Genomic DNA, 26,747 nt, shown 5'->3' on the forward strand with positions numbered 1-26,747 from the left:
GGTTAGGAGCTGGAGACCAGTCTGACCAAAATGGAGAAACCCCGTCTCTACTAAAGATACAAAATTAGCCAGGCATGATGGTGCATTCCTGTAATCCCAGCTACTTGGGAGGCTGAGGCAGGAGAATTGCTTGAACCCAGGAGGTGGAGGTTGCAGTGAGCCGAGGTCGCACCATTGTACTCCAGCCTGGGCAACAAGAACAAAACTCCGTCTCAAAAAAAAAAAAAAAAAATGGTGCTGGGAACACCTTAAACAGACATAGTGTCTTCTCACATGAACAGACAATAAACAAAAGAGGAACAAGAAGAGGGAAAAGTGCTATGAGAAAGAAAAAACGGGATGTAACAGAAAGAAGGTGGTGGACAGGGAGGAGCTTCTTTAGGCTGTGTAATCAAGGAGGCTTCCTGGCTAGGATCTGAAGGAATGATGAGAAGGAGCAATTGCACAAGACTCTGTGCAGGGTTGCGGGCAAGAGAACAGAGAGTGCAAAAACCCCAAGGAAGCGCAGGGACCGGCTGTCAGAGGAAGAACAGGGAGGTGTTGGGACAGAAGCACCTAAGAAATGCAGAGAGCAGACAGTGCCCCATCCCCTAAGGTCTTGTAGGTCCCAGTGGAGCTTGGATTTTACTCCAAGTGTGAGGGGAAGAACTGGAGGCTGTAGGGGAGGGTGGTGGTCTGGCCTGCATTGTAAGATCACTCTGCTGCTGTGTGGAGGTGAACTTTAGGATGGAGAGAAGCAGCAGGCAGACTGCTCAGCGGGCCACTGCAGTCAGGGGAGAGGGCTGGCTGGGCAGAGAGGTGGAGCCAGGATGTATTTGGGAGGTAGAAGCAACAGGTCTTGCTGAAGGACTCCACGTGTGTGAGAAGGGACAGGGTGGTGCCAGTTGGAGAGGGTGGTCAAGGGAAGCAGCAGCTACAGCTGCGGGCAGTGTAGAGGGAGGGTTTGCGAGCGGCTAGGGGACTTGGTGGTGGAGATGATGGGAGGTGGTAGGCAGGATAAAAATTAGGGAAAAAAGGCCAGGCACAGTGGCTCACGCCTGTAATCCCAGCACTTTGGGAGGCTGAGGTGGGTGGATCACCTGAGGTCCGGAGTCCAAGACCAGCCTGGCCAACATGGTGAAACCCCGTCTCTACTAAAAATACAGAAATTAGCTGGGTGTGGTGGTAGGTGCCTGTAATCCCAGCTACTCCAGAGGCTGAGGCAGGAGAATCGCTTGAACCTGGGAGGCAGAGGTTGCAGTGAGCCTAGGTCGCGCCATTGCACTCCAGCCTGGGAGACAGAGTGAGACTGCATCTCAAAAAAAAAAAAAAAGGAAGAAAGTCAAAATAAATAAATAAGAAAGGAGGATCCAAGCTTAGAATGAGTGACTGGCAGATGGTGGTACTGGTTACTGAGTTGGGGGAGATCAGTGTAGAAATAAGTAGGGGACAAGAATTTGTGAGATCCTATTAAACATTTAAAGAGAGGAATCAAGGAACTCAGGCCTGGAGCTCACTGGAGAAGAGACTACACCTGGAGACACTAACACATATGGGTATTTAAGATCCACAGGATTTTGAGACCTTGTGGTAAATGAAAGAAGGCCGCCAATTTTTGCTACTCCTCCCATTCAAAGGTAGAGTCTAACCTCCTCCTCTTGAATCTGAGTCATTTTTAGTGACATTTCAACGGTGACTCTGAGACTAGATCATGACACACCTTGCAGCTTCCCCCCCCCACGCCCCCCGCCGGGCCTCTTAGAACTCTTGCTCTAGTGGAGCCAGCTGCCAGGTAGAAAATCTAACTATCCCAAGACTGTCATACTGAAGAGGCCACACGTGGGTGCTCCAAATGACAGTCCCAGCTAAACCCAATGTTCCAGCCCTCCCCACCGAGGTGCCAGTGAAGGCATCATGGAGCCCCCAGTTCAGCCCATCCACCACTAAGTTCCACTAAGCAGCCTCCATCAATGCCACATAGAGCAGACGAACCACCCAGCCCAGCCCTGCCAGAATTCCTGACCCATAGAATCACAAGATGAAAGAAACCAGTTGTTGCTTTAACCTACTAAGGTTCGGGGTAGTTTGTTACACAGCCACCGTAACTAGAACAGACATCATCCAAGAAGATGGGTTGACAGAGACATTCACACTCGGCTTTTTTTTTTTTTTTTTTTGAGACAGTCTTGCTCTGTCACCCAGGCTGGAGTGCAGTGGCACAGTCTCGGCTCACTGCAATCTCCACCTCCCGGGTTCTAGCGATTCTCGTGCCTCAGCCACCCAAGTAGCTGGGATTACAGGAACTCGCCACCATGCCCAGCTAATTTTTGTATTTTTAGTAGAGATGGGGTATCACCATGTTGGTCAGGCTGGTCTCGAACTCCTGACTTCAAGTGATCCGCCTGCCTCGGCCTCCCAAAATGCTGGGATTACAGGTGTGAGCCACCATGCCTGCCCTCACACTCAGCTATTTAGAAGTCACGTGGGGAGGAGGAATCTGCAAAGGAGTCTGCGAGCAAGCAGTCAGTGAGGTGGGAGGACCGCAGGAGAGTCTGGCTCTCCAGAGGGAAGGGGGCCCTGCTGGTGCGTGAGCTCTGAGTCAAGGCAGATGGGGAAACAAGCTATCACTGATTTTTGACAGGAAGGTAGGAAGGAGGGAGGGAGGGGGAAGAGAGGAGTCCAGTTAGAGTGAATTAGGGAAAGAATGAGAGGTAATACGGTGGGAACAGAGAAAACTCTTTCCAAAATGTGTGTGGGAAAAGGGAGCAAAGAAACAAGGTAGCAGTTGGAAGGGGCTTTGTTTGCCTAGAGTCTGGGAGATACTAAAGCTGGTTGGTTCATCTGGTCCTGGGACAGATCCAGTAGGAGGGATCCTACTGAGACAAGAGAGCTTTCTACAGGACAGGGGCTAAGAATTGCCTTTGCAGAAGCTCAAAGATCCCTTTTCAGAAATCTATGACTGCTACTTACCATGTACCTACTGTATGCCAGGTCTCGTTCTTGGGGGCCCTTTAATTCTCACTCTGAAGCAGGAATCCTCCTCATTCCTTATTTTACGGATAAGAGAAAGGAAATGGACAGGGAACAAGGAAAGGGCCACCCATGCACTCCTGGCCAGTAAAAGGCAAAGGGGAGACTGGACCTGGGTCCTTCTGACTCCAGAGCCTAGCAGGAGTGCAGCAGAGGGGACATCAGCTGGAGGGAGATCAGGTCACCCAACAACTGGAACTTCTGATACACAGCCTGGGACTTTGGACACCTTCTTATCAGTTGCCTCCCAGCACTCCTACCTTCTGCGTGATATGAGCCTACAGGAAAAGAGCTCACTGCAGAAGTGGTTTCCGACCTGTGGATCCCACCCAGGCAGTGGGATCTGCCGGGTAAAGAGTATCACTGCCTCGACTCCCCATCCAGAAGGCCTGCCTTCCTGTTTGCCCAGCTGAGAACCAGTCTGCACAGACACACCTTCTCCTTGCCTTGCTGCCTGGAAGCTCCAGTTCAGTCTTCAAAAGCAAGGGGAGGGTGGGGACCAAGTAAACTCAAAGGCCAAGGAGGGCCTGGGGTGGTGTGGGGGAAGACGGTGCTGAAATGCAAAGCTATGCTTTTCCCCTTGGACTCTCTTCAGAGAGGGCCCCTCCCTTGGCCCCAAAGTCACTTAATGCTTGGGCCCCTTCCTCTCCCATGTTCGCCCTGCTCTCAAAGCCTATAGGCACATGTACATCTGATCTCTTAACACCCCTTCTCTGTAAATACCTGCCATGGCATTAAGCTACCCGGCACGAAGCAGGCTCCAGTTGCAGGGACCATTATCACCCCGCCCCCCCACATCCCTATGTTATGAATGAGGAAGCTGAGGCTGGGGAAGAGAGCCGGTCAAGAACCAGCCAGAGTCTTCCGACTTCAGACCTCCCACTCGTCCCTCCCACCACTCACGGGGCTGTATCCCTGGAGAAGAAAAAGAGGAACTGGGTCTCTCCACACCCTCCCTAAGGGATCAAAAGAAAAGTCAGACCCACCTGCTTCAGCTCGGCCCAGGTGTGGTGCTGGAAACCAGAGGCTGCTGAAAGGAAGTCCCAAGGCCACTCCCCTTTCGACCTCTCACCGAGTCCACGTCTGGCACAGGGCCACACCTGGGCAGGGCCACACCCCAGGGCAGATCACAGCCTATTCTAGAGGTCGTAAATAAGACAATGCCAAGGAGTGGAGAGACCTGAGATTCCCCACCCCCAGCAAGCAACCTGAACCTGGTCCTCTCTGGGCCACAGCCCGCGTGCTGTTAGCCAAGCACTGACCTACCAGGCTTCTGAATAAAAGATGATGTAAAGCTGCACACAGCTTTCTTCCTTTTTTTCTTTTATTTTTTCTTTTTCTTCTGGAGACAGGGTCTTGCTCTGTCACCCAGGTTGGAGTACAGTGGCACCATCATGGCTCACTGCAGCCTCTACCTCCCAGGCTCAAGCAATCCTCCCACCTCAGCCCCTTGAGTAGCTGAGTAGCTGAGACTACAGGCATGCACCACCACACCTGGCTAATTTTTTTTTTTTTTTTTTGAGATGGAGTTTCGTTCTGTTGCCCAGGCTGGAGTGCAGTGGCACAATCTCGGCTCACTGCAACCTCCGCCTTCTGGGTTCAAGCGATTCTCCTGCCTCAGCCTCCCGAGTAGCTGGGATTACAGGCACAAGCCTCCACACCGAGCTAATTTTTATATTTTTAGTGGAGATGGGGTTTCACCATGTTGGCCAAGCTGGTCTTGAACTAATGATCTTAAGTGATCCACCCCACCCCTCCAGCCTCCGAAAGTGCTGGGATTACAGGCATGAGCCACGGCAACAAGCCTAATTTTTTAAATGTTATTTTTAGTAAGATGAGGTCTGTGTTGCCCAGGATGGTCTGGAACTCCTGGGCTCAAGGGATCCTCCTGCCTCTGCCTCCCAAAGTGCTGGGACTACAGGCATGAGCCACTGAGCCTGGCCCATAGAGCTTTCTAGGCTGTAAAAGAATACACACATGTGGTAATAAGAAACTCCTTGAAGACAGGGGCCACATCTCATGTGTCTCTGGAATCCTGGTGCATCCTTACTAAGCACCTACTAAGTTTCAGGCCTTTCTATACATTATATAAAATTGCTTTATATCCATAACACCATTCATCCTCACCAAAACCCTGTGAGGGACAATTATTCCTCCTGCACAGAAAAGGGAACTGAGGCTTGGGTTATAAAAGACTTGTCTAATGGCACTTTGCCAGTGAGCAATGGAGCTGAGATTTTGCTTTTCTCAATAGCAAAGCCATTTCTACTCACTGGGCTGCCTCTCCAAAAGTTGCTTAAGCTGGGTGCAGTGGCTGACACCTATAATCCCAGCACTTTCAGAGGCCAAGGCAGAAGGATCACTTGAGGCCAGGAGTTCAAGACCAGCCTTGGCAACATGGCGAAACCCCATCTCTAGAATACATTTTTAAAAAATTAGCCAAGCAGCTGGGCACGATGGCTCACACCTGTAATCCCAGCACTTTGGGAGGCCGAGGTGGGCAGATTGCCTAAGATCAGGAGTTCGAGACCAGCCTGGCCAACATGGTGAAACCCTGTCTCTACTAAAAATACAAACAATTAGCCGGGCATGGTGGCAGGTGCCTGTAATGCCAGCTACTCAGGAGGCTGACGAAGGGGAATTGCTTGAACCCAGGAGGCAGAGGTTGCAGTGAGCCAAGATCGTGCCATTGCACTCCAGCCTGGGCAACAGAGCAAAACTCTGTCTCAAAAAAAAAAAAAAATAGCCAAGCATAGTTGACACATTGTTCTTTTGGTTGCTAGGTCAGGTGTACCAGTTACTTGAGAGGCTGAGAGGGGAAGCTACAGCAGGAAGATCACCTGAGCCTAGGAATTCAAGGCTTCAGTGAGCTATGATCGCACCACTGCACTCCAGCCTGCACAACAGAGTGAGACCTTGTCTCGAGAAAACAAAAACAGATGCTTAATAATTCACGTCCACTGATATTAATTAGTTAATATATCATTTGCTGAGGACAAATTATTACTACTGAAGAAGCCCTAGGCAGGATATACATATTACATGGACAAGGGGGTCAAGGAGGGTGCCCTTAACTCCCTCATTTCTCTGTGGACCTGGCTCCTTCACATCTCTCACATACAGGTGCCTCTGCCTGGATCATTCTTCCTAACCCAGAAAAGCTTTTAGGGCCAACCTAACCCATCACCTCCTCCAGGGAGCCCACCCTGACCACTGGGCTGGTGAGGGGCTATCTTGGTGCTTCCCTCTGTCACATCCTGGCTGTGCTGTGCTGCCATAGTAGGTTTGTACCTCCCTCTGTCTCTCCATCAACCTGAGGGCATCTGAGGACAGGTCTAGTCTGGCTCATCCCTGTGTCCCCAAAGTGTCAGACTCTGGTCTGCCCCAGTCCGTCACTGCCCCAATGTCACCTCTAACCCGCAAGGCTGCCCCTGGGAATGGCAGGAGCACACAGGCCTGCAGCCAGGGAGCTAGCAGAGGACCCAGCCAGCAGCACCATCTGTCCCTGGAGCCACGGGACAGAGCAGGCATAAGGCAGAGGTGTCAGTTCCTTGGCTCAGCCAGGTCAGCCCAGGACAAGGAGAGGAGCTTCAGCACCCAGGGCCCCTGCCCAGCTGGAGCTTGGGGTCAGACGAGGCTTTGAATTCTCTAATTAGATCACAGTGGCTTCATACCAGAGCCTTGGTTTTCTAACTTGTAAAGCCAGATAAATACCAGAAGCCTTGCAAAGCTGTTGGGAAGTTTAAATATGCCCGACACTTAGTAGGTCCTCAACAGAAAAGTTTGCTTTCACCATCTCATCTGACCAACTGACCCTACCATTGAACCACTGAGAAAACTGAGGTTCACATGAGATGGAAAAAAAAAAAAGGAAAACTATTCACCATGGCCAATTATGTGCCGAGTTCTCCATTTTTTCAACATTTCGATTCCTGACAACAATTTGGCATGATCTGCAGGAAGAGAACTGGTTCATATTAGGAAACTGATGCCCACAGAGGTGAGGTGAGTGAGTGCCTCTAAGGCAGCACCCTTTTCGTCATCGGGCCGAGTGATGAGCAGCTCTCCAAAGGCTCCCGGGATGCCAGCTTGGCCCTGCTCCAGCCCAGGCACAGGTGAGGGGCAGTGGGCAGCCTCCCTCGACCCTGAGGTGTGTGGGGTGGGGTCAGCTCAGCCTGGGGCCCTGAATCTACACTGTCAGTGTGTGAGGGTGGGCAGAGGAGGCTGGGATGGGGTGGGTCCACATGTAACAGTGAGGCCACATTCTAGGTGCACGGAAGTTCCAGATGCCCCTCTAGCCAAGACAAGGGCTGGAAAGGGGAACCCAGTCTAGCAGATGAGAGCTGTGGGCCTCTTGCCAGGTGTGCAAGCCCAGGCACGTCACCTCACTTCTCTGTGCCTCGTCTCTCACGGGGGCTGAGCCTTTTACTGACCTCCCTGTTGTGAGGAGTCAGGGGGTGAATGGGGAGGCAGCTGAGACCTTCAAGGTGCTGCCCATACCGAGAAGGGGAACCATGATGATGTGTTTCCCTGGGTCGCTGAGCCCAGCGTGCAGGGACTGCATATCTTGGCACTAAGCCTGGGGACAAGGGAGCCCTCATGGCTCTCACAGGCAGGTAGGCAGGACAACATGACCCACAGCGCTCGAAAGCCCAAACTCAGCCTACAAGGCCTGGACCCCCAGCCTGCAGGTCCTGGAAGCCTGCCCTCAGCCTCTTCCAGCTGTTCCCTTTGCTCCCTCCACTCCAAGTGGAGTGAGGAGTGAGCAGCAGGGGCTGCTGGGCCCCTATTCAGCTGCTCAGATGCACCAAGCTCGCCCCAGCCTCGGAGCCTGCCAATGGATTCTGTTCCCCTTGCCTGGAATGCTCTTCCCCCAGATCTTCCCAAGGCTGCCTTCTCAGCTGCTAGCTTTCTGCTCAGCTGTCGTCTGCTCAGAGAGCTCTCCCCTGACCCCCTCATCATTCTCTCACAGTTCCCTGTTCTCCAGACAGTCTCAATTTAATCCTAGCAATGCTACTTACTAGCTGTGTTACCTCGGGCAACTTACTTAACCTGTCTGTCTCAGTTTCATCTTTAATACAGACATAATTATCTACTTCACAGAGTTGTTATAAGGAATAATGAGTTACTGCAGGCATGGCATACAGCTAGCACTTGTATGGCATTTACTGTTATTACTACTATTCATAGCACTTATTGCAGATTTTCATCATTGTTTATTTGAATACCTTCTCCCTATCTCTCCTGCACTAGCTGTCAGCTCCAGGAGACAGGCTATATCATTGGCCACAGCATACCCAGCACTGGCTACCTGTTAATTCCCCAGTACAGTAAGTACCCGTGGAGGGAACAAGTGAAGTGTATACAACATCCTGAGGAGACGTCATTAACTCTAGGGACAGACAAGATGAGGATTCAAAGGGGAAATGATAGCCCAGCTGGGTTTTGAAGGATGAAGAAGAGTCCTCCACTGAACAGGGAAAAGTTGAAAGCTTTTCATCTAAAATGTGGAATAAAACAAAGATGCCCACTTTTACCACTTATGTAATATTGGATATTACAATACTCCAATGTAATATTGGAAGTCCTAGCCAGAGCAATTAGGCAAGAGAGAGAAATAAAAGGCATCCAAATTGGAAAGAAGGAAGTTAAATTGTCCCTGTTTGCAGATGTCATAATCCTATATATAGAAAACCCTAAAGCCTCCACTAAAAAACTGGTAGGAATAATAAATTCAGTAAAGTTGCAGGATACAAAATCAACATACAAAAGTCAGTAGTCTTTCTACATACTAATAGCAAACTATCTAAAAAAGAAATCTAGAAAACAATCCCATTGACAATAGCTACGAAAAATAAAATAAAATAAAATACCTGAGAATAAATTTAACCAAGGAGGTAAAAACCAGGAGTGGTGGCTCATGCCTGTAATTCCAGCTACTCAGGAGGCTGAGGTGGGAGGATTGCTTGAGCCCAATAGTTTGAAACCAGCCTGGGCAACATAGCAAGACTCTATCTCTTAAAATGTTTTTTTCAGTGTACACAAGTGTAGATAAATAATTTAATTTTTTTCTTTTTTTTTTTTTGAGATGGAATCTTGCTCTGTCACCCAGGCTGGAGTGCAGTGGCATGATCTCGGCTCACTGCAACCTCCGCCTCCCGGGTTCAAGCAATTCTCCTGCCTCAGCCTCCTCAGTAGCTGGGATTACAGGTGCGCACCACCATGCCTGACTAATTTTTGTATTTTTAGTAGAGATGGGATTTCACCATGTTGACCAGGCTGGTCTCGAACTCCTGACCTTGTGATCTGCCTGCCTTGGCCTCCCAAAGTGTTGGGATTACAAGCGTGAGCCACCATGCCTGGCCTAAGTATAAAAATTTTTTTAAATTTTTTTAAATAAAAAATCTGCCAGGTGTGGTGGCACATGCCTGTAGTCTCAGCTACTTGGGAAGCTGAGGCAGGCGTATCATTTGAGCCCAGGAATTCATAGCCGCAGTGAGCTATGATCAGACCACTGCGCTCCAAGCTGGGCAACAGAGGGAAACACTGTCTCTTAAAAAATAAATAAAGGAGATGAAAGATCTCTACAGTGAAGACCAGATGCGATGGCTCACGTCTGTAATCCCAGCATTTTGGGAGGCCAAGGTGGGTGGATCACCCAAGGTCAGGAGTTCAAGACGAGCCTTGCCAACAATGGTGAAACCCTGTCTCTACTAAAAAATACAAAAATTAGCCAGGCATGGTGGCACACACCTGTAATCCCAGCTACTCGGGGGACTGAGGGAGAAGAATCACTTGAACCCAGGAGGCAGAGGTTGCAGTGAGCCAAGATCACGCCACTGCACTCCAGCCTGGGCTACACAGTGAGACTCTGTCTCAAAAAAAAACTCTACAATGAAAACTATGAAACGTTAATGAAAGAAATTGAAGAAGATATAAATGAAAAGATCCCATGTTCATGGATCAGAAGAATTATGGTGACAATGCCCATACTACTCAAAGTGATCTACAGATTCAATGCAATCCCTATCAAAGTGTCAATGACATTCTTCACAGAAACAGAAAAAACAAGCCTAAAATTCATATGGAACCACAAAAGACCCCAAATAGCCAAAGCAATCTTGAGCAAAAAGAACAGAGCCAAAGGCATCATACTGTACTACCTGATTTCGAAATATACTACAAAGCTACATTAACCAAAACAGTATGGTAGTGGTATAAAAACAGACAGACATATAGACCAATGGAACACAATAGAGAGCTCCAAAATAAATCTACACATTTACAGCCAAACTGATTTTCAACAAAGGTGCCAGAACACACATTGGGGAAGGGACAGTCTATTCAATAATTGATGTTGGGAAAACTGGATACCCACATGTAGAAAAATGAAATCAATCCCTTATCTCTCACTGTATAAAAAAATCAACTCAGGCCAGGTGCAGTGGCTCACACCTGTAATCTCAGCACTTTGGGAGACTGAGGCGGGTGGATCACCTGAGGTCAGGAGTTCGAGACTAAGCTGGCCAACATGGTAAAATCCCATCTCAACTAAAAATACAAAAGTTAGTTAGGCGTGGTGGCATGTGCCTGTCATCCCAGCTACTTGGGAGGCTGAGGCAGCAGGAGAATCACTTGAACCTGGGAGGCGGAGGTTGCAGTGAGCCAAGATCATGCCACTGCACTCCAACCTGGGCGACAGAGTAAGACTCCGTCTCAAAAAAAAATAAAAAATAAAAAATAAAAATGAGTTAAAAACTTAAATGTACGACCCCCAAACTACAAAATTACTAGAAGAAAACATAAGGGAAACACTTCATGACGTTGTGCTAGGTAAGAATTTTTTGGATAGGGTCTCAAAAGCACAGGCAACAAAAGCAAAAATAGACGTGATTTCTTTATACTAAAACACTTCTGCACAGCAAAGGAACCAATCAACAGAGTTAAGAGACAACCTACAGAATGGGAGAAAATATTTACAAACTATATATCTGACAAGGGGTTAACACCCAAAATATACAAAGAAGTAAAACAACTCAATAGAAAAAAAAAATTAAAATGGGCAAAAGACCTGAATAGGCATTTCTCAAAGGAAGCTATACAAATGTCCACCAGGTATATGAAAAAAATGCTCAACATCACTAATCATCATGGAAATGCAAATCAAAACCACAATGAAATAACATCTCATACCTGTCAGAATAGCTACTATCAAAAAATCAGAGCCGGACGTGGTGGCTCACGCCTGTAATCCCAGCACTTTGGGAGGCCAAGGCAGGTGGATCATGAGGTTATGAGTTTGAGACCAGGCTGACCAACATGGTGAAACCCCGTCTTTACTGAAAATACAAAAAATTAGCCAGGCGTGGTGTCGCAATGTCTGTAATCCTAGCTATTTGGGAGGCTGAGGCAGGAGAATCACTTGAACCCAGGAGGCGGAGGTTGCAGTGAGCCAAGATTGTGCCACTACACTCCAGCCTGGGCAACAGAGCGAGACTCCGTCTCAAAACAAACAAACAAACAAACAAAACCAGAAGACAATATGTGTTGGCAAGGATTTGGGGAAAAGGCAACCTTTTGACACTGTTCATGGGAATGTAAATTGGTACAGCCATTATGGAAAACAGTATGGAGGTTCCTCAAAAAATTAAAAATAGAATTACCATATGATCCAGCAGTCCCACTACTGGGTATACAGCCAAAGGAAATGAAATCAGTATATTGAAGAGATACCTCTACTCCCATGTTTATTGCAGCACTCTTCACAATAGCCAAGATATGGAACCAACTAAGTGTCCACCAGTGGATGAATGGATTTTTTTAATGTGGTATAAAGCTGGGTGTGGTGGCTCAAACCTGCAATCCCAACAGCCAAGGGGAGAGGATAGTTTGAGGCCAGGAGTTCAAGACCAGCCTGGTCAACATAGAGAGAACCCATCTCTACAAAAACTTAAAAAAAAAATTAGCTGGGCACAGTGGTGCCTACCTCTAATTCCCAGCTACTCATGTGGCTGAGGCAGGAGGCTTGCTTGAGCCCAGGAGCTCAAGGCTGCAGTAAGCCATAATTGCACCACTGTATTCCAGCCTGGGTGACAAAGCAGGACTCCACTAAAAAAAAAAAAAAAAAAATATATATATATATATATATATACATACACACACACACACACACACACACACACACACTATGGAATACTATTCAGCCATACAAATAAAATAAAATAAAATCCTGCCATTTGCAACTACATGGATGAACCTGGAGTATGTTATGGTGGAGTTTTTTTTGTTGTTTTCTTTTGTTTTGTTTTGTTTTTATTTTTGTGTGTGACAGGGTCTGGCTCTGTTGCCCAGGCTGAAATGCAATAACTTCAGCTCACAGCAACCTTCACCTCCCAGGCTCAAGCCATCCTCCCACCTCAGCCTCCCAACTAGCTGGGACTAGAGGCGCGTGCTACCACACCTGGCAATTTTTGTGGTTTTTGTAGAGATCGGGTTTTGCCATGTTGCCCAGGCTGGCCTCGAAGTCCTGAGCTCAAGCGATCCGCCCATCTCAGCCTCCTGAAGTACTGGGATTATGGGCACGAGCCACCTCCCCCAGAGTATGCTATATTAAGTGAAATAAGGGCCAGGCACAGAAAGACAAATACTACATGACCTCACTCAGACATGAATCTTAAAAAGTTGATTTCATGGAAATAGAGTATAATGCTGCTTATCAGAGGCAGGGGTTGTTAGGGGGGATGGAGAGATCTTGGTCAGAGGATGCATAATTACACTTAGGAGGAATAAATTTCAAGAGATCTATTATACAGTAAGGTGATACGGTTAATGACAATATATTGTATTCTTGAAAAATGCAGAGTAGATGTTCTGCACTATCACCAAAAAAATGAAAACTATGCTAGGTAATGTATCTGTTAATTAGATTTAGTCATAACATAATGTATACGTACTTCAAAACATCATTTGTACATGATAAAAACATAGAATGTTATCTGTCCATTTATTTTTTTTTGAGACAGAATCTTGTTCTGTCACCCAGGCTGGAGTGCAGTGGCGCGATCTCGGCTCACTGCAACCTCCACCTCCCAGGTTCAACTGAGCACATCCAGCTTATTTTTGTATTTTTAATAGAGACACAGTTTCTCCATGTTGGTCAGGCTGGTCTCAAACTCCTGACCTCAAGTAATCCACCGACCTCGGCCTCCCAAAGTGTTGGGATTATAGGTATGAGCCACCATGCCTGGCCCATTAAAAAAAATTTTTTTAATGACGTAATCATTCCCTTATGCTATGCATATTAAAATAAAAGTTTGGAGAGCAAAAAAAGAGTCCTCCAGATAAATTAAGAACACTGGCCGGGCATGGTGGTTCACGCCTGTAATCCCAGCACTTTGGGAGGCCTAGGCGGGTGGATCACCTGAGGTCGGAAGTTCGAGACCAGCCTGACCAACATGGAGAAACCCCATCTCTACTAAAAATGCAAAATTAGCCGGGCTTGGTGGCACATACCTGTAATCCCAGCTACTTGGGAGGCTGAGGCAGAAGAATCGCTAGAACCTGGGAGGCAGAGGTTGTGGTGAGCCAAAATTGCACCACTGGACTCCAGCCTGGGCAACAAGAGCGAAACTCCGTCTCAAAAAAAAAAACAAAACAAAAACAAACAACAACAACAACAAAAACACTAAGAGTGGGCCGGGCATGGTGGCTCATGCCTGTAATCCCAGCATTTTGGGAGGCCAAGGCAGGCAGATCACCTGAGGTCAGGAGTTCAAGACCAGCCTGGCCAACATGGTGAAACCCCGTCTCTACTAAAAATAGAAAAAATTAGTCGATGGCACGCACCTGTAGTCCCAGCTGCTCAGGAGGCCGAGAAACGAGAATCGCTTGAACCAGAGAGGTGGAGGCTGCAGTTAGCTGAGATGGCACCACTGTACTCCAGCACTCCAGCCTGGGAGACAGAGTGAGACTCTGCCTCAAAAACAAACAAACAAAAAACACTAAGAGTGTCTGCCCATGGCTGAGCCTGGGGGTTCACATATGGCTCCTGAACAGGCTGATGCTACATGTTCAAGTCTCACCTCTTCCTCCAGGAAGCCTTCTAGGACCACCTCAGCCTGCTTCTGAGCACCCGTGGTCACTCATTCATTCAGCAGTTTTGGGACTCCTCATATATGATAGGCCCATCATTTTATGTCTAAGGTCTCCCCACCTCCAACACAGAGTAGGGTCCTCAAGAGAGATGGGACCCTGCCTCTCACTGTCAGGATCAACTTCATGGTGGCAGACAAACCCTTCACAAACATTCAGAGCCCCAGGATGTCCAGGCTGGTGGGGACCTCAGGGATCACCCAGCACCCTAAGGCCTAGAGAGAGGAACCCCTGGTCAAAGGTCACACCATGAGCTGTGGGGTGAACATCCAACTGTTGTGCCTGAACCTCCCCACACTCTGGGTTAGACCCCTTATGAAGCTGAGGAGGTTGTGGGGAGCCCTCCAGCTGTCCTCAGGTTCAAGGTAAAACAGTAGGATTGCATTGTGTGGTTGGAGGCTAATACGAAAATTAGCTGGGTGTGGTGGTGGGCACCTGTAATCCCAGCTACTCCAGAGGCTGAGGCAGGAGAATTCCTTGAATCCAGGAGGCAGAGGCTGCAGTGAGCCAAGATTACACCACCGCACTCCTGGGTGACAGCGTGAGACTCCATCTCAAAACAAAAACAAAAACAAAAACAAAACAAAACAAAAACAGCCAGCCCCATCACCATTTCTGGAGTAAAAAAAGCTTCTGAGCCCCACTGAGAGCTGACCTGGGCCAGGCTAGACCTGAGGCTGGGCAGAGGTTCCCAGACTTCCCAGGAGCCTTGCCCACCTCCTACGAGGGCACCAGTGGGTCCCTGCTAGCCCAGAAATGTGAGACTCAGTGCCCAGTGTAGACTGACATCTTGGAAAGGGAAAGAAAAGCTCTCCACGGGGAGAGGCAAGGATTGAAGTGGGACAGGGAGATCTTTCCCGCACCACCACACTGCACTCAGCAGTTCTCCCAGCCCCGAGCGTGGCAGCAGGCTGACCACTTCATTCAGTCGCCCACTCACTTGCTGAGTACCCAGGGGCGAGTAGGGACCAGAGCCCTTGAACTCCAATGCTGACTCTGCTACAGTGCCACAGGACACTGAAAATGGCCCCCAACCATGCAAAGTGGGGCTTGTGGATTATCTGAGACCCCCTCTTCTGTTCCCAGTTTAGTCCCTATTAAAGACAATTTGGTGAGTTTTTTGTTGTTGCTGTTGCTGTTTTTTTTTTTTTTTTTTGAGACCACTCTGTCGCCCAGGCTGGAGTGCAGTGGTGTGATCTCAGCTCACTGCAACCTCTGCCTCCTGGGTTCAAGCAATTCTCCTGCCTCGGCATCCCAAGTAGCTGGGACTATAGGAGCATGCCACCATGCCCAGCTAATTTTTGTATTTTTGGTAGAGATGGGGTTTCACCATGTTGGCCAAGCTGGTCTCAAACTCCTGGCCTCAAGTGATCCACCCGTCTCGGCCTCCCAAAGTGCTGGAATTACAGGCATGGGTCACCACACCCAGCTTGGTGGGGTTTTTTGTTTGTTTTTGTTTTTGTTTTGAGACAGGATCTCACTCTGTCATCCAGGCTAGAGTACAGTAGCATGATCTTGGCTCACTGCAGCCTCTGCCTTGCAGGCAGGCTCAAGTGATCCTCCCACCTCAGCCTCCCGAGTAGCTGGGTCCACAGGTGCACACCACTATGCCCAGCTATTTTTTTTTTTCGTATTTTTGGTAGAGATGGGGTTTCACCATGTTGGCCTAGCTAGTCTCAAACTCCTGTGCTCAAGCAATTCACCTGCCTCAGCCTCCCAAAGTGCTAGGATGACAGGTGTGAGCCACCACAGCTGGCCAGGGATTGTTTGTTTATTTGTTTGCTTGTTTGCTTTTCATTAAAAACAGCTTTGGTACCAAGCCAGAAAATGTTCCCAAACCCTCTTGTATTCCAGAGGAACTAAGGGAATTCAAGAGAAATCCAAAGAGATCTGCCATCCAGACAATGGTGCAGAGGTGGCAATCAAGGCCAGAGTGTTCTTAGCTGACAGGAGGCCACCTGTGTCCTCAAGAGCCCAACTTCCACTCCCAACACCCACCTCCACCCCCAGACTCAACAAAGGTAGTGCAAGGAAGCTGAATGCCAGCTGGGCTCAGAGTCAGGACATGTGGGTTGGAATCCCACATCTGCGCCTTCATCTGGCTGAGCCTCAGGCTCCTTAAGAGCTCAGACTCTGGGGCCAAACTGCTGGGTTCTAATCCCAGCTCTGCCACTTCCTACCAGTGTGATCTTGGGCAAGTCACTTACCCTCTGTGAGGGTCCTTATCTGGGATACGGGGATGACAACTGTACCTACCTCATACAGAACTGAATGAGTTCATAAATGCAAAGAGCTATGTGAAGATTTGTTACTATTGTTATCTCTGTAAAACAGTGATAATGATATGCCTCTTCCCCAGTGCCTTGCCCCCAGTTACTGATGAAGGAAAAAGTCATAAAGGGTTAAATACAACAGGGCACAAGAGAAGATACGAGGAGCCCCTCCCACCTGGGAGACACTCTGCCCTGCACTCAGGTGACAAGAGCAAGCGGCCCTGCTACTCAGATCCCACCCTTAGCCTCGCTGCTGAAAAGCTGCCTGTCCCCATTCATTCATTAAGCATTCCCTGGCCTCTGGCCACACCCGTCCCTGTGCTGGGTATACCAAGAGCAGCCTCATGTTGCTCCCTGGCTGGTGGAAGGGATGTATGTGCCAGTCTAGCACACAATCCAGTGTGAAAAGGGGCTAACACAGAGGCTCATGGTGTCATGAGAAATCTGAGAAGGACTTCCAGAGGAGGCAGCACCTGAGCTGAGATCTGAGGGCTCAGAAGGAACTTGCCGGGGAGACAAGTTTGGGGAGATGCAGGAAGGCTGGGGGTAACTCCGGCAGAAGACATAGCAAGTACAACAGCCTGGAGGAGAGAACAAATGTGGGACACCGAAGCCGCGGAGAGCAGCTCACTATGGCTGAAGCAGAGACAGCAGAGGGGTGGGGATGGTGGAAGAAAAAGGGAGGCATGGGCAGGAGCCAGAGTGCCAACATCCCTTTGTCTCAAGTAAGGGATGTGAAAATCATCCTCGGGTAGCTGTCTGAGCAGGTGAGGAGTCAGCACATTTACTTTTTAGAAGCATCCCTCCAGTGTGGAGAGTGGACTGAAAGGGGCTGACATGGAACGGGGGAGCCAGGGGAGACAAGATGCACAGGGCCCAGTGAGGATGCTGAGTTGTGCAGTGGCTGTGCAGATGGAGGGAGAGGATAGATAAGACATTTAGTTGTTCCAGCCCCTTTAAAAAAAGGCTTTTCCTGAAAATATCCTCAGAGGTCAGCCACACTACACCCACTACAACCTCTGCCAGTCTGTCCTGAGCCCATCTCCATACACTCCATCCACTGCCAGGCGCTGCTGGGCACTTGGGCCTGCCGTGTGCCTCAGCACCTCATCTCAGCTCCAAAGCGCAGGGAGAAGTTCTCTTCAAGGTCACCTTGCAGGACAGCTTTCCGCAGCTGTCATGTGATCCTGTGCTCGCTCTCCCAAAGAGGTTCTGCTCCCCGAGAACGCCGACCTCACCCCACCACACATACTCACTCACACCCATACCTCACACCCTGTCACTCCCATCAGCTCTGTGGCTTTGGGGTCCTGAGCTCTGAGCATGAAGCACCACAAGGCCATGGAGCTCAGACATCCCCCCAGAAACATGCACAGAACTCTGCAGGGAGAAACATACACCCACCGAATAGAATTCCAGAGGCCAACACTTGCTGAAGGTGATTCCACTCTACACAGCCAGCCCGTGGGGGATCTGACAGCCCCTGGGGCTTGTTTGGAGATTGCTGCTGATAATAAACCAGCCCAGGGGTTCTGCGATTTCTCCTTCCAAAGAGAGCTAGAAAATGGCCCGTGGAGAGTGTGAGGAGATGCAGAGCGTCTGAGTTAAAATGGAAACGTCAATCTCTTTCTGGGTGCCCAGCTTCCAGAGCCCTCCCGCTGCCCCAGCCCACCCTCCATACCCGTCGCAGGTGATTTCCGACATTCTGGATCATCGCACCGGGTGGCCGGGGAAAGTAGCGCCCTCCCAGAGACACAAGCTGGTCACCTGAGCAACAGCCAGGCCTGACTCCAAATGAAGCCTGTGGGCCTCTCCTGCTCCTCCTCCCCAGCTCCCGCCCGCCCACCAGAGCCAGCTGTTATCACCCCGCGTCCCGCCTCTCTTCAGACTGCCCTCTACCCCCCTTCTCCTAGGAGCCCTGCACAGAAAGCTCCAGTGCCCGCCTAGCGGAGAGGAAGGATGAGGCTGCCAGCTAGGCCACAGCCACGTCAAGGGGCCTGTGCCCGCCCACTGGGCACCCAGCCCCAGCCAAACTCCAGGCACCCCCAGTCCCAGAGCCCATCATCCTGCCAACAGTGTCTCTTGGCTCTGTGATCACTCCCAGGGAAGGGGGCTGGTGGGGGTCCAGGTCCCTGATCCCAGCCAGCAGATGGGCAAAACAGCCATGAGGCTTCCATCCGTCCACAAGGGGTCAGGCTGGAAGGTGGCAGGAGGCCAAGGAGCTGCCAGCAACCTCCCGGAGAGATACCAGACCCACCTGCTAGGATTCTTCACCCCGGGAGCGCTGCCCACCAGCTCCTCAGCTCCAGGCCGCAGGCATCCAGCAGTTGCTGGTTGGGGACAGGACACACCCCTCACTTCCTTTAAATAGGCAGTGTGACTTTTCTAAAAGTGGCACCTGCCAAATACCACTCCGATGGCCACACAGGCTTCAGCCCCTTGGGGCACCCACTCCAGTTTCTCTCTAGCCACCACCAACTGAGAGACCACCAGGGTTTTCCCTTCTCCCTCTGACTTCTGCCCACAAGCTTGATCAGGAGGTCTTGACACTCACGTTGGACTAAGGACAGGACAATGAGTGCTTGGTGGCTAAGGGAAGTGGGGGGTGGGAAGTGGAGGGGCAGGGAAAGGATTCAGGCATGGGGGCTGGGATGGACAAGTAGATGGAAAACAATAGCATGCACCCTATAATAACCAAGCACCTGCCGTGTCACAGGCCTCGGGCTGGTCTTCCTCCAACCCCACTGGGAAGATTCCTTAGGAAGGGTACGTGACATGCCCCAGGTGGCACAGCCAGTGACAGCACAGACCAGCTGGGACAGACCAGCTGGATTCCGAGGCCACAGCCTTCCTTCCATCCTCAGGGCCTCTCGCTCATTCACCACAGATCTAATCATGCATCCTCCGGGCCTGTCTTGCCTAAGAAGCCTGAGTTCTCCTTCTTTCACTAATGTACCATGTGACTCTGGGCAAGTTCCCTCCTTTCTCTGGGCCTTCCTGCTCCACAAATCAAGGACTCTAATAATGTCCATCCCCACGAGCTCAGGCCTTGCCCTCAAACAGCTTGCTAGTGGTCAGCCATTCTGTGTCTACAAATGAGAAATTGAAGTCACACCTTAAAGACTGCAAGATGGCCCATGGATGGCCCTGAGGATTGGGGCAATCCTGGAGACTTCCTGGAGGAGATAGTGCTAGAGCTCGCCTGAAGACCGAATGGGCTTGGATAGGCTGAGAAGAGGGGTGAGGTGGAAGACCTGACAGGCGCAGAACAGGAGGCAGTCATAGGCCGTGAGGAGCATGACCTTGCAGGAAAGCTGGGAACCTGTCATGGAGGGCTCGAAAGCCAGACATTGGGCTTTAGGCATCAAGGAGCCTGTGAGAATGACAGAATGACGAGCACGCTCGACATGAGGAAAGCCACGTGAGGCAGACAGGACAGGTGTCATGAGACTTCCCTGGATGGTAAGGAAGTCAGCCCAAAGAGGGGATATCTCATCTTATGGGTCCCCAAGCTAACTTGACAGGCAGCCAGGGCAATTTCAGAATCCTCCCTCTGCAGAAGGAGGAATGAAAACCCAGAGAGCTCCTGGCTCCCAAGCCTACCCTCTCTCCAGACAACTGCAATGTCCCACACTCACTGGATTTGGCTCACCCCTGCATCTTACAGATGGCTAAACTGAGGCCCGGAGGAAAGTGAGGCTCCCAAAGACACACAGTGAGGAAGTTGGCTAGAATCACACTCCTGACCTCAAGTCCAGAGCCCTGTCCACCCCCCACACAGCAAGGCATGAAATGAGAGAGGCTTCAGTTAGACTTACGAGAGGACTTCCAGAAAGGCTGAATCAATCTTAGTGTTAGGAACAAGCAGCAGAGAGCTAGATCTTTCAACAGGTGCCCCTCCAACCCACAAAGGTCCCTCTCCTCCCTGCGCTGTCTATTACAGAGCTCACTCCTGTGTCGCCACAACAGCTCTGTGCAGTCTGTTACTCCAGTGAATGTTCCCATGGGTGTCTGTCTCCCCTTTCCAACTCACCCACGAGCTCCCTGAGGGCTTGGACCACATCTTACCTATCTCTGTGCCCCCTCCCCACCACGCTGCAGACTTGGACACTATGTGCAGGAGGCATGAAACACACATGGCTGGATCACAGCCCTGAACGGGGATCAAGAAGAGGTCTGCGGTTCTCAAACTCCAGCCTGCACCAGAATCACCTGGAGGGCTTGTCAAAATATAGATTGCTGGGCCCTGTCCCCACAGTTTTTGATTCCATAGAACTGAAGTAGCACCCAAGAATTTGCGTTTCTAACAAGACCCCAAAGGATACCGATGGTCCAGAGACCGTGCTTGGAGAACTGGTGAGCTGGGGTCAGCCCTCCCATTTTACACCCGGGGACAATGAGGCCCAGAGATTTTTTGTTCTTTTTTTTTTTTTTTTTGACAGAGTCTCACTCTGTCACCCAGGCTGGGTGCAGTGGCGCAATTTCGGCTCACTGCAACCTCCACCTCCTGGGTTCAAGCGATCCTCCTGACTCAGGCTCCTGAGTAGCTGGGGTTGCAGGCACGCGCCACCACGCCCAGCTAATTTTTTTTTTTTTTTTGAGACGGAGTCTTGCTCTGTCGCCCAGGCTGGAGCGCAGTGGTGCAATCTCGGCTCACTGCAAGTTCCGCCTCCCGGGTTCATGCCATTCTCCTGCCTCAGCCTCCCGAGTAGCTGGGACCACAGGCGCCCACCACCACACCCGGCTAATTTTTGTATTTTTAGTAAAGATGGGGTTTCACCGTGTTAGCCAGGATGGTCTTGATCTCCCGACCTCGTGATCGGCCCACCTCGACCTCCCAAAGTGCTGGGATTACAGGCGTGAGCCATCACACCCGGCCCTGTTTTTTAATATTTTTTAGCAGAGATGGGATTTCACCATGTTGGCCAGGCTGGTCTCGAACTCCTGACCTCAGTGATTTGCCCACCTCGGCCTCCCAAAGTGCTGGGATTACAGGCATGAGCCACTGCGCCCGGCCGAGGCCCAGAGATTTTAAAGGCAGCACTTGATAGTATGTCACTGTCATCATCATAGTCACTGTCATTATAACCCTATCATTGTAGCCCTTTTCAATGCCCAGCACTGTGCAAGCACATCGTGTATGTTATTGCCTTTAGGCCTCACCCTAAAAGGAAGATACTATGATTATTATTTTCCTGTAGAGGAAAAAATGGAGGCAAAGAGTATTAAGTCATTTGTCCAAAGTCACATCACTGGGAAGGGAACATCGGGATTTGAACCCTGATCTAAGTCCGAAGCCCACAAATTTAACCACCACCCTCCACAACCTGCTTACAGCTTATGCTGACCAGCCAGAAAATTCTCTAGGGGCTCCCAAATCCCACAGGTTCATCTCTAATGTGAGGGGAGTTTGTGGTGCCCTCAGCCCAAAGGCCCAGTCCCTAAGTGGGCCTCTGGGGAGTCTCACATTTAGAGAAAGCCTGCCTCTTCACACCTGTGAACCCAGAGGATTTTCTCTTTCAAACACTCATTTTCCCAAACTACAACCTTCTTCACCTGGCCCCATGGATCAGGCCTTTCTGGCTGGAGGCCAAACGTCTGCATTAATTCTTCTGGTCCATGTCTCAACTCTGCCTCCCCACTCAGTGACAAAACACAATGAAATTATCTCCATTTACATTCCACAGTGATTCTGGGTTCTCGCTGTCAGGCACGGGTCTGTCTCTCCCACCAGACTGGGAGCTCACATGAGCAGGGACCTCTTCTGAATCATCTGAGTCCCCAGCACAAGGCTTGCCCAGAGGAAGGGTTTGGTGACTAAGTGAAGAATGAATGAATGAGTGGGTTTAAGGGCAAAAGAGGAAATGAATGAGTGAATAAAATAACCAATCTCCCAGGAATTCCCTCTCCTGGCTTTTTGGCCTTTCCAGACAGGACCATGGACTCTCTGGAGAGGAGGGACCTCTGACACCATCTACACCAACTTCTGTAGGGGTGGGTTGCCCCTACACACCTGTGGGTCTTTCTCGTAAGGTGGAACGAGAGACTTAGGAAAGAAAAAGACACAGAGACAAAGTATAGAGAAAGAAATAAGGGGACCCGGGGGACCAGCGTTCAGCATATGGAGGATCCCGCCAGCCTCTGAGTTCCCTTAGTATTTATTGATCATTCGTGGGTGCTTCTCGAAAAGGGGGTTGTGTCAGGGTCACAAGACAATAGTGGGGAGAGGGTCAGCAGACAAACACGTGAACAAAGGTCTTTGCATCATAGACAATGTAAAGGATTAAGTGCTGTGCTTTTAGATATGCATACACATAAACATCTCAATGCTTTACAAAGCAGTATTGCTGCCCGCAGGTCCCACCTCCAGCCCTAAGGCGGTTTTTCCCTATCTCAGTAGATGGAGCATACAATCGGGTTTTATACCGAGACATTCCATTGCCCAGGGACAGGCAGGAGACAGATGCCTTCCTCTTGTCTCAACTGCAAGAGGCATGCCTTCCTCTTATACTAATCCTCCTCAGCACAGACCCTTTACGGGTGTCGGGCTGGGGGACGGTCAGGTCTTTCCCTTCCCACGAGGCCATACTTCAGACTATCACATGGGGAGAAACCTTGGACAATACCTGGCTTTCCTAGGCAGAGGTCCCTGCGGCCTTCCGCAGTTTTTGTGTCCCTGGGTACTTGAGATTAGGGAGTGGGGATGACTCTTAAGGAGCATGCTGCCTTCAAGCATCTGTTTAACAAAGCACATCTTGCACCGCCCTTAATCCATTTAACTCTGAGTTGACACAGCACATGTTTCAGAGAGCACGAGGTTGGGGGTAAGGTTATAGATTAACAGAATCTCAAGGCAGAAGAATTTTTCTTAGTACAGAACAAAATGGAGTCTCCTATGTCTACTTCTTTCTACACAGACACAGTAACAATCTGATCTCTCTTGCTTTTCCCCACAAACTTCCACTTTCAGTACTGTCCTAGCTGAACTCCTACAGCTTCTACCAGAACCAACAGCTCCACACACACACAAGAGCCAGAAGGGTCTTGCCATGACCGTGGCTCTGGGCTGCTCAGAACAAGGCTGCTCCTCTCTCCTGTCCTCCACTCAGCCCTGGCCTCCCTGTCCAGACTTCGTTCTTCTGATCCCCTCATGCCATGAATAGAACTGCCCACTGCTCCTTCACACCCCTGGTGTGTCCTTTGTTTCTGCTGTTCCCTCCACCCTGATGCCCGTTTAATAAGTCTACATCCAAACCGTGCCCGCCATCAAGGCCAGCTCAAATGTCACTGTCTCCAGGAAGCCTTCTTGGCCCCTCCTAAGTGGAATTACATTCTCCCCCTATGTGCCCCAACGCCTGTGCACACACAGACACACACACACACAACACACACACACTTCACAGCCCTTTCTCGGTGCATTTTCTCATAAATTGGACTGATTTGTGCTAATTCCCCCTTTTTGACCTTGAGCTAGCTGGCATCAGGGATGGGACTGGCCAATCAGAGTATCCTGGCCCCTCCCCTGAACACTCAGGGCCTTGAACATAGTAGATGCTCAGTAAGTGTCCAGAAAATGAATGAATGAGTAATTAACTGCAAAAGAATGAAGCAATGTATGAGTGAGTGAATGGAAGTAAACGCACGTGTAAATGCATGCTCGAATGAGTGGACGCAAGAACGTTCTCATTCCCTCCTGTTCTCCAAACTAAAAACTCCCAGTTGCTCCTGGCCCCTCCTAGGGGCCCCTTAGGCATGGCATGACAGAATAAAGGAAGTTGTGGGATAAATGCGGGGGAGAGGGACAAAGGAAGGAAGGACAGAGGAAGGGGTTAGTGATACCAGCACTAGAGGAAGCGGAGGTGACCTGGCTTCAAAACGTGGCGCTTCTCACAGCCACATTTCTTTATGGAGAAGGTGGGGCAAGGAAAACAGTGAGAAACCGGGGGAGGGGGAAAGAAGTGTCCAGAGGAAAGAAGACACAGCCCGGTGGGGACGGAGGGCGGGAACGCCAAGTCCCGAAGGCCAGATTCCGGATGGATGAGCAGGCTGTGGGGCCCAGCCCTGAACGCATCCTGCCTAGGGGCCTCAGATATGCCCTCCCTCTCCCTCTCTCACCACCTCCTCCTGTGGGGACTGGAATCCCCTCGCTGGCCCAGCTGGCCGTCTGGACCCAGATTTGGCCCTGGCTCTCAAATTGCTCACAACAGGGGCTAGCGCTCCTCCCAGCCGCCCCGTCCGCAAATGAGTCAGCAGTGGCTGCACCCTCTGGCCTCTGAGTCTTGCGCCCCCAGGTCTTCTCCGGAGCCAGCCTCTGCGGCGCGCCGGGCCGGGTGACCACAGCCCGCCCCAACCCTAGTGAGAGACCCAACCCAGCGTAAATACCAGGGTGCTTCATACCCCAGCCTGCAAGCAAGACCGTGCGAGGCAGCACCTGGCTGGCTGGAGGCCAGCGCCGGGGTACAGGCTGATCTCCCCAGGCAGCGTGCTGGAGCAGAGGAGGAGCCCAGGAAACGGGGCCCTTCCCCCGCGCGGGGCGGGGAAGGGGCTCTTACCCAAAGGATGGGAGGCTCCGCCCCGGCGGCGTGCAGGGCCGAGGCCAGAGGAGGCCGCTGGGGGCGTCGGGGGAGCGAGTCCGCGGGGAGGGGCTCAGAAACAGGCCTCCGAGGTCCCCGAGCCCAGCCGAAGGCGGGAAGCTGCGGGCAGGCTGAAGGGAGGCGCGGAGGCGGCGGCGCTGTAGAGTTCCTGGACGGCTCTGCCCTTCCCCGCCCTTCCGGCGCGGGTGCGGCACCCGGGGCTGCCCAGGCTGCATATCACACGGGCCTGGGCCCCGCCGGCGCCAGGCTCCCCGCCCGCAAGGCGTCAATCCCCGGGCGCTGGGCGCAGGCGGAAACGCGGGTGGCCGCACCAGGCAAAGTCCGGGTGGAGCGCCCCTGAGCCGCCTTCTGCGATGCGGAGCCGGCCGCTCAGCCTTCCAAAGGGATATTTGCTATTCGTTCACATCTTGACTGAGCACCTACTATGTGCCAGACCACGCACTGTGTCCTGGGATGAGTTTCTGAGCAGGATTCGCTGTGCTTGTCCTCATGGGTATTGATAGAAAAAAAAAAAAGTGGATAGTTTTGCACAGCACAAAGCAAATGCACACCACCCAAGATGTCTTTACTCAGAGAGAAGCTAGACTAGAGCTGGCAGATGCAGACGTGGTTGGTAAGATATGGTGGTACCACTCCCTCCCCACCCCCCGTATGTATTGTTATGTAAGAGATGATATGAAATCCACAATGTGTGATCACGGGCTCAGAAGAGTCGCTCAGAAAAACGTCCGTCAGGCCGGGCGTGGTGGCTCACGCCTGTAATCCCAGCACTTTGGGGGGCCTAGGCGGGTGGATCACCGGAGGTCAGGAGTTCGAGACCAGCCTGGCCAACATGGCGAAACCCCATTTCTACTAAACATACAAAAAATTAGCCGGGAGTGGTGGCGGGCGCCTGTAATCCCAGCTACTCGGGAGGCTGAGGCAGGAGAATTGCTTGAACCCGGGAGGCGGAGCTTGCCGTGAGCTGAGATCGCGCAGCGAAACTGTCTCAAAAAAAAGAAAAAGAAAAACATCCATTAGTGTCATGTTTGGGATCTAGGCTCAGCTGGCAAACTTAGAAGGGGCCTGACAAAACACAGTGGTGGTCCCTTCTAAGAAGGAAGTGAATCCCCGGAGGAGGAGGCACTTGGCAGGTGGAGTGCATTCCACACACCAGAACCAGGGATTCGGAGGGGGCTAGGCACTCCAGGCACCCACAGAGGCTGGCACCTGAACTCATCCTGCCCCCACAACTCTGGGGAGAAAAGGGCAATTTATGTACAAAGAGAGCAGCTGTGCTGAGCTTGGCCACCTGGGGCCCAAGCAGCCCTCCTGTGGAGGGCCTCTCGGTGTAACAAAAACGGGGGCCTTGGCTTTGTCACTTGCTTCCACCATCCTCTGAGAGCACGGTAAGGGTTCAATGTCATGGCAGAATGATGAACACCCCGTGCATGGGGCTTTGGCAGCAGCCTGGATGGCCACTCCAGCCATCTTTTGCTCAGCTGTCCTCATCAGTGTTGGAGCCTCAGCTCAGCAGAGGCCCCAGGTGTCAGCAACAGCAAAGTGCCGACGCTCCCGGCCGAATAAAAACCTCTTCCTTCTTTAATCCAGTGTCTAAGGAGTTTTGTCTGCAGCTCATCCTACTACAAAAGGACATCTTAGATCACTTTCCAAGTGCAAGTGAGGCATATGTGGGAACACCCAGAAACATATGGGGCAGGTGGACTGTGCTGAGAAGGGG

General features: G+C 50.9%; 1 protein-coding gene across 7 annotated transcripts in view; it reads right to left on the bottom strand.

Annotated features, from left to right (window-relative positions):
- The window catches only part of ACOT11 (acyl-CoA thioesterase 11), a 91,738-nt gene extending 66,457 nt beyond the window's left edge, over positions 1-25,281 (bottom strand). For 2 of the 7 annotated variants that reach the window (XM_063698373.1, XM_031008520.3), the window contains exon 1: positions 18,115-18,256. In XM_063698373.1, coding sequence (XP_063554443.1) covers positions 18,115-18,147 — 33 coding nt within the window. In that variant the 5' untranslated portion in view covers positions 18,148-18,256. Of the gene's footprint in view, positions 1-18,114; positions 18,317-24,985 lie in introns of those variants that run through there. The other 5 variants (XM_063698374.1, XM_063698371.1, XM_063698372.1 and 2 more) reach the window with 5 other exon arrangements.
- Between the last annotated feature and the right edge of the window lie 1,466 nt (positions 25,282-26,747).

Source organism: Gorilla gorilla, chromosome 1, assembly GCF_029281585.2.
Source record: "Gorilla gorilla gorilla isolate KB3781 chromosome 1, NHGRI_mGorGor1-v2.1_pri, whole genome shotgun sequence".
NCBI classification, from domain to species: Eukaryota; Metazoa; Chordata; class Mammalia; order Primates; family Hominidae; genus Gorilla; species Gorilla gorilla.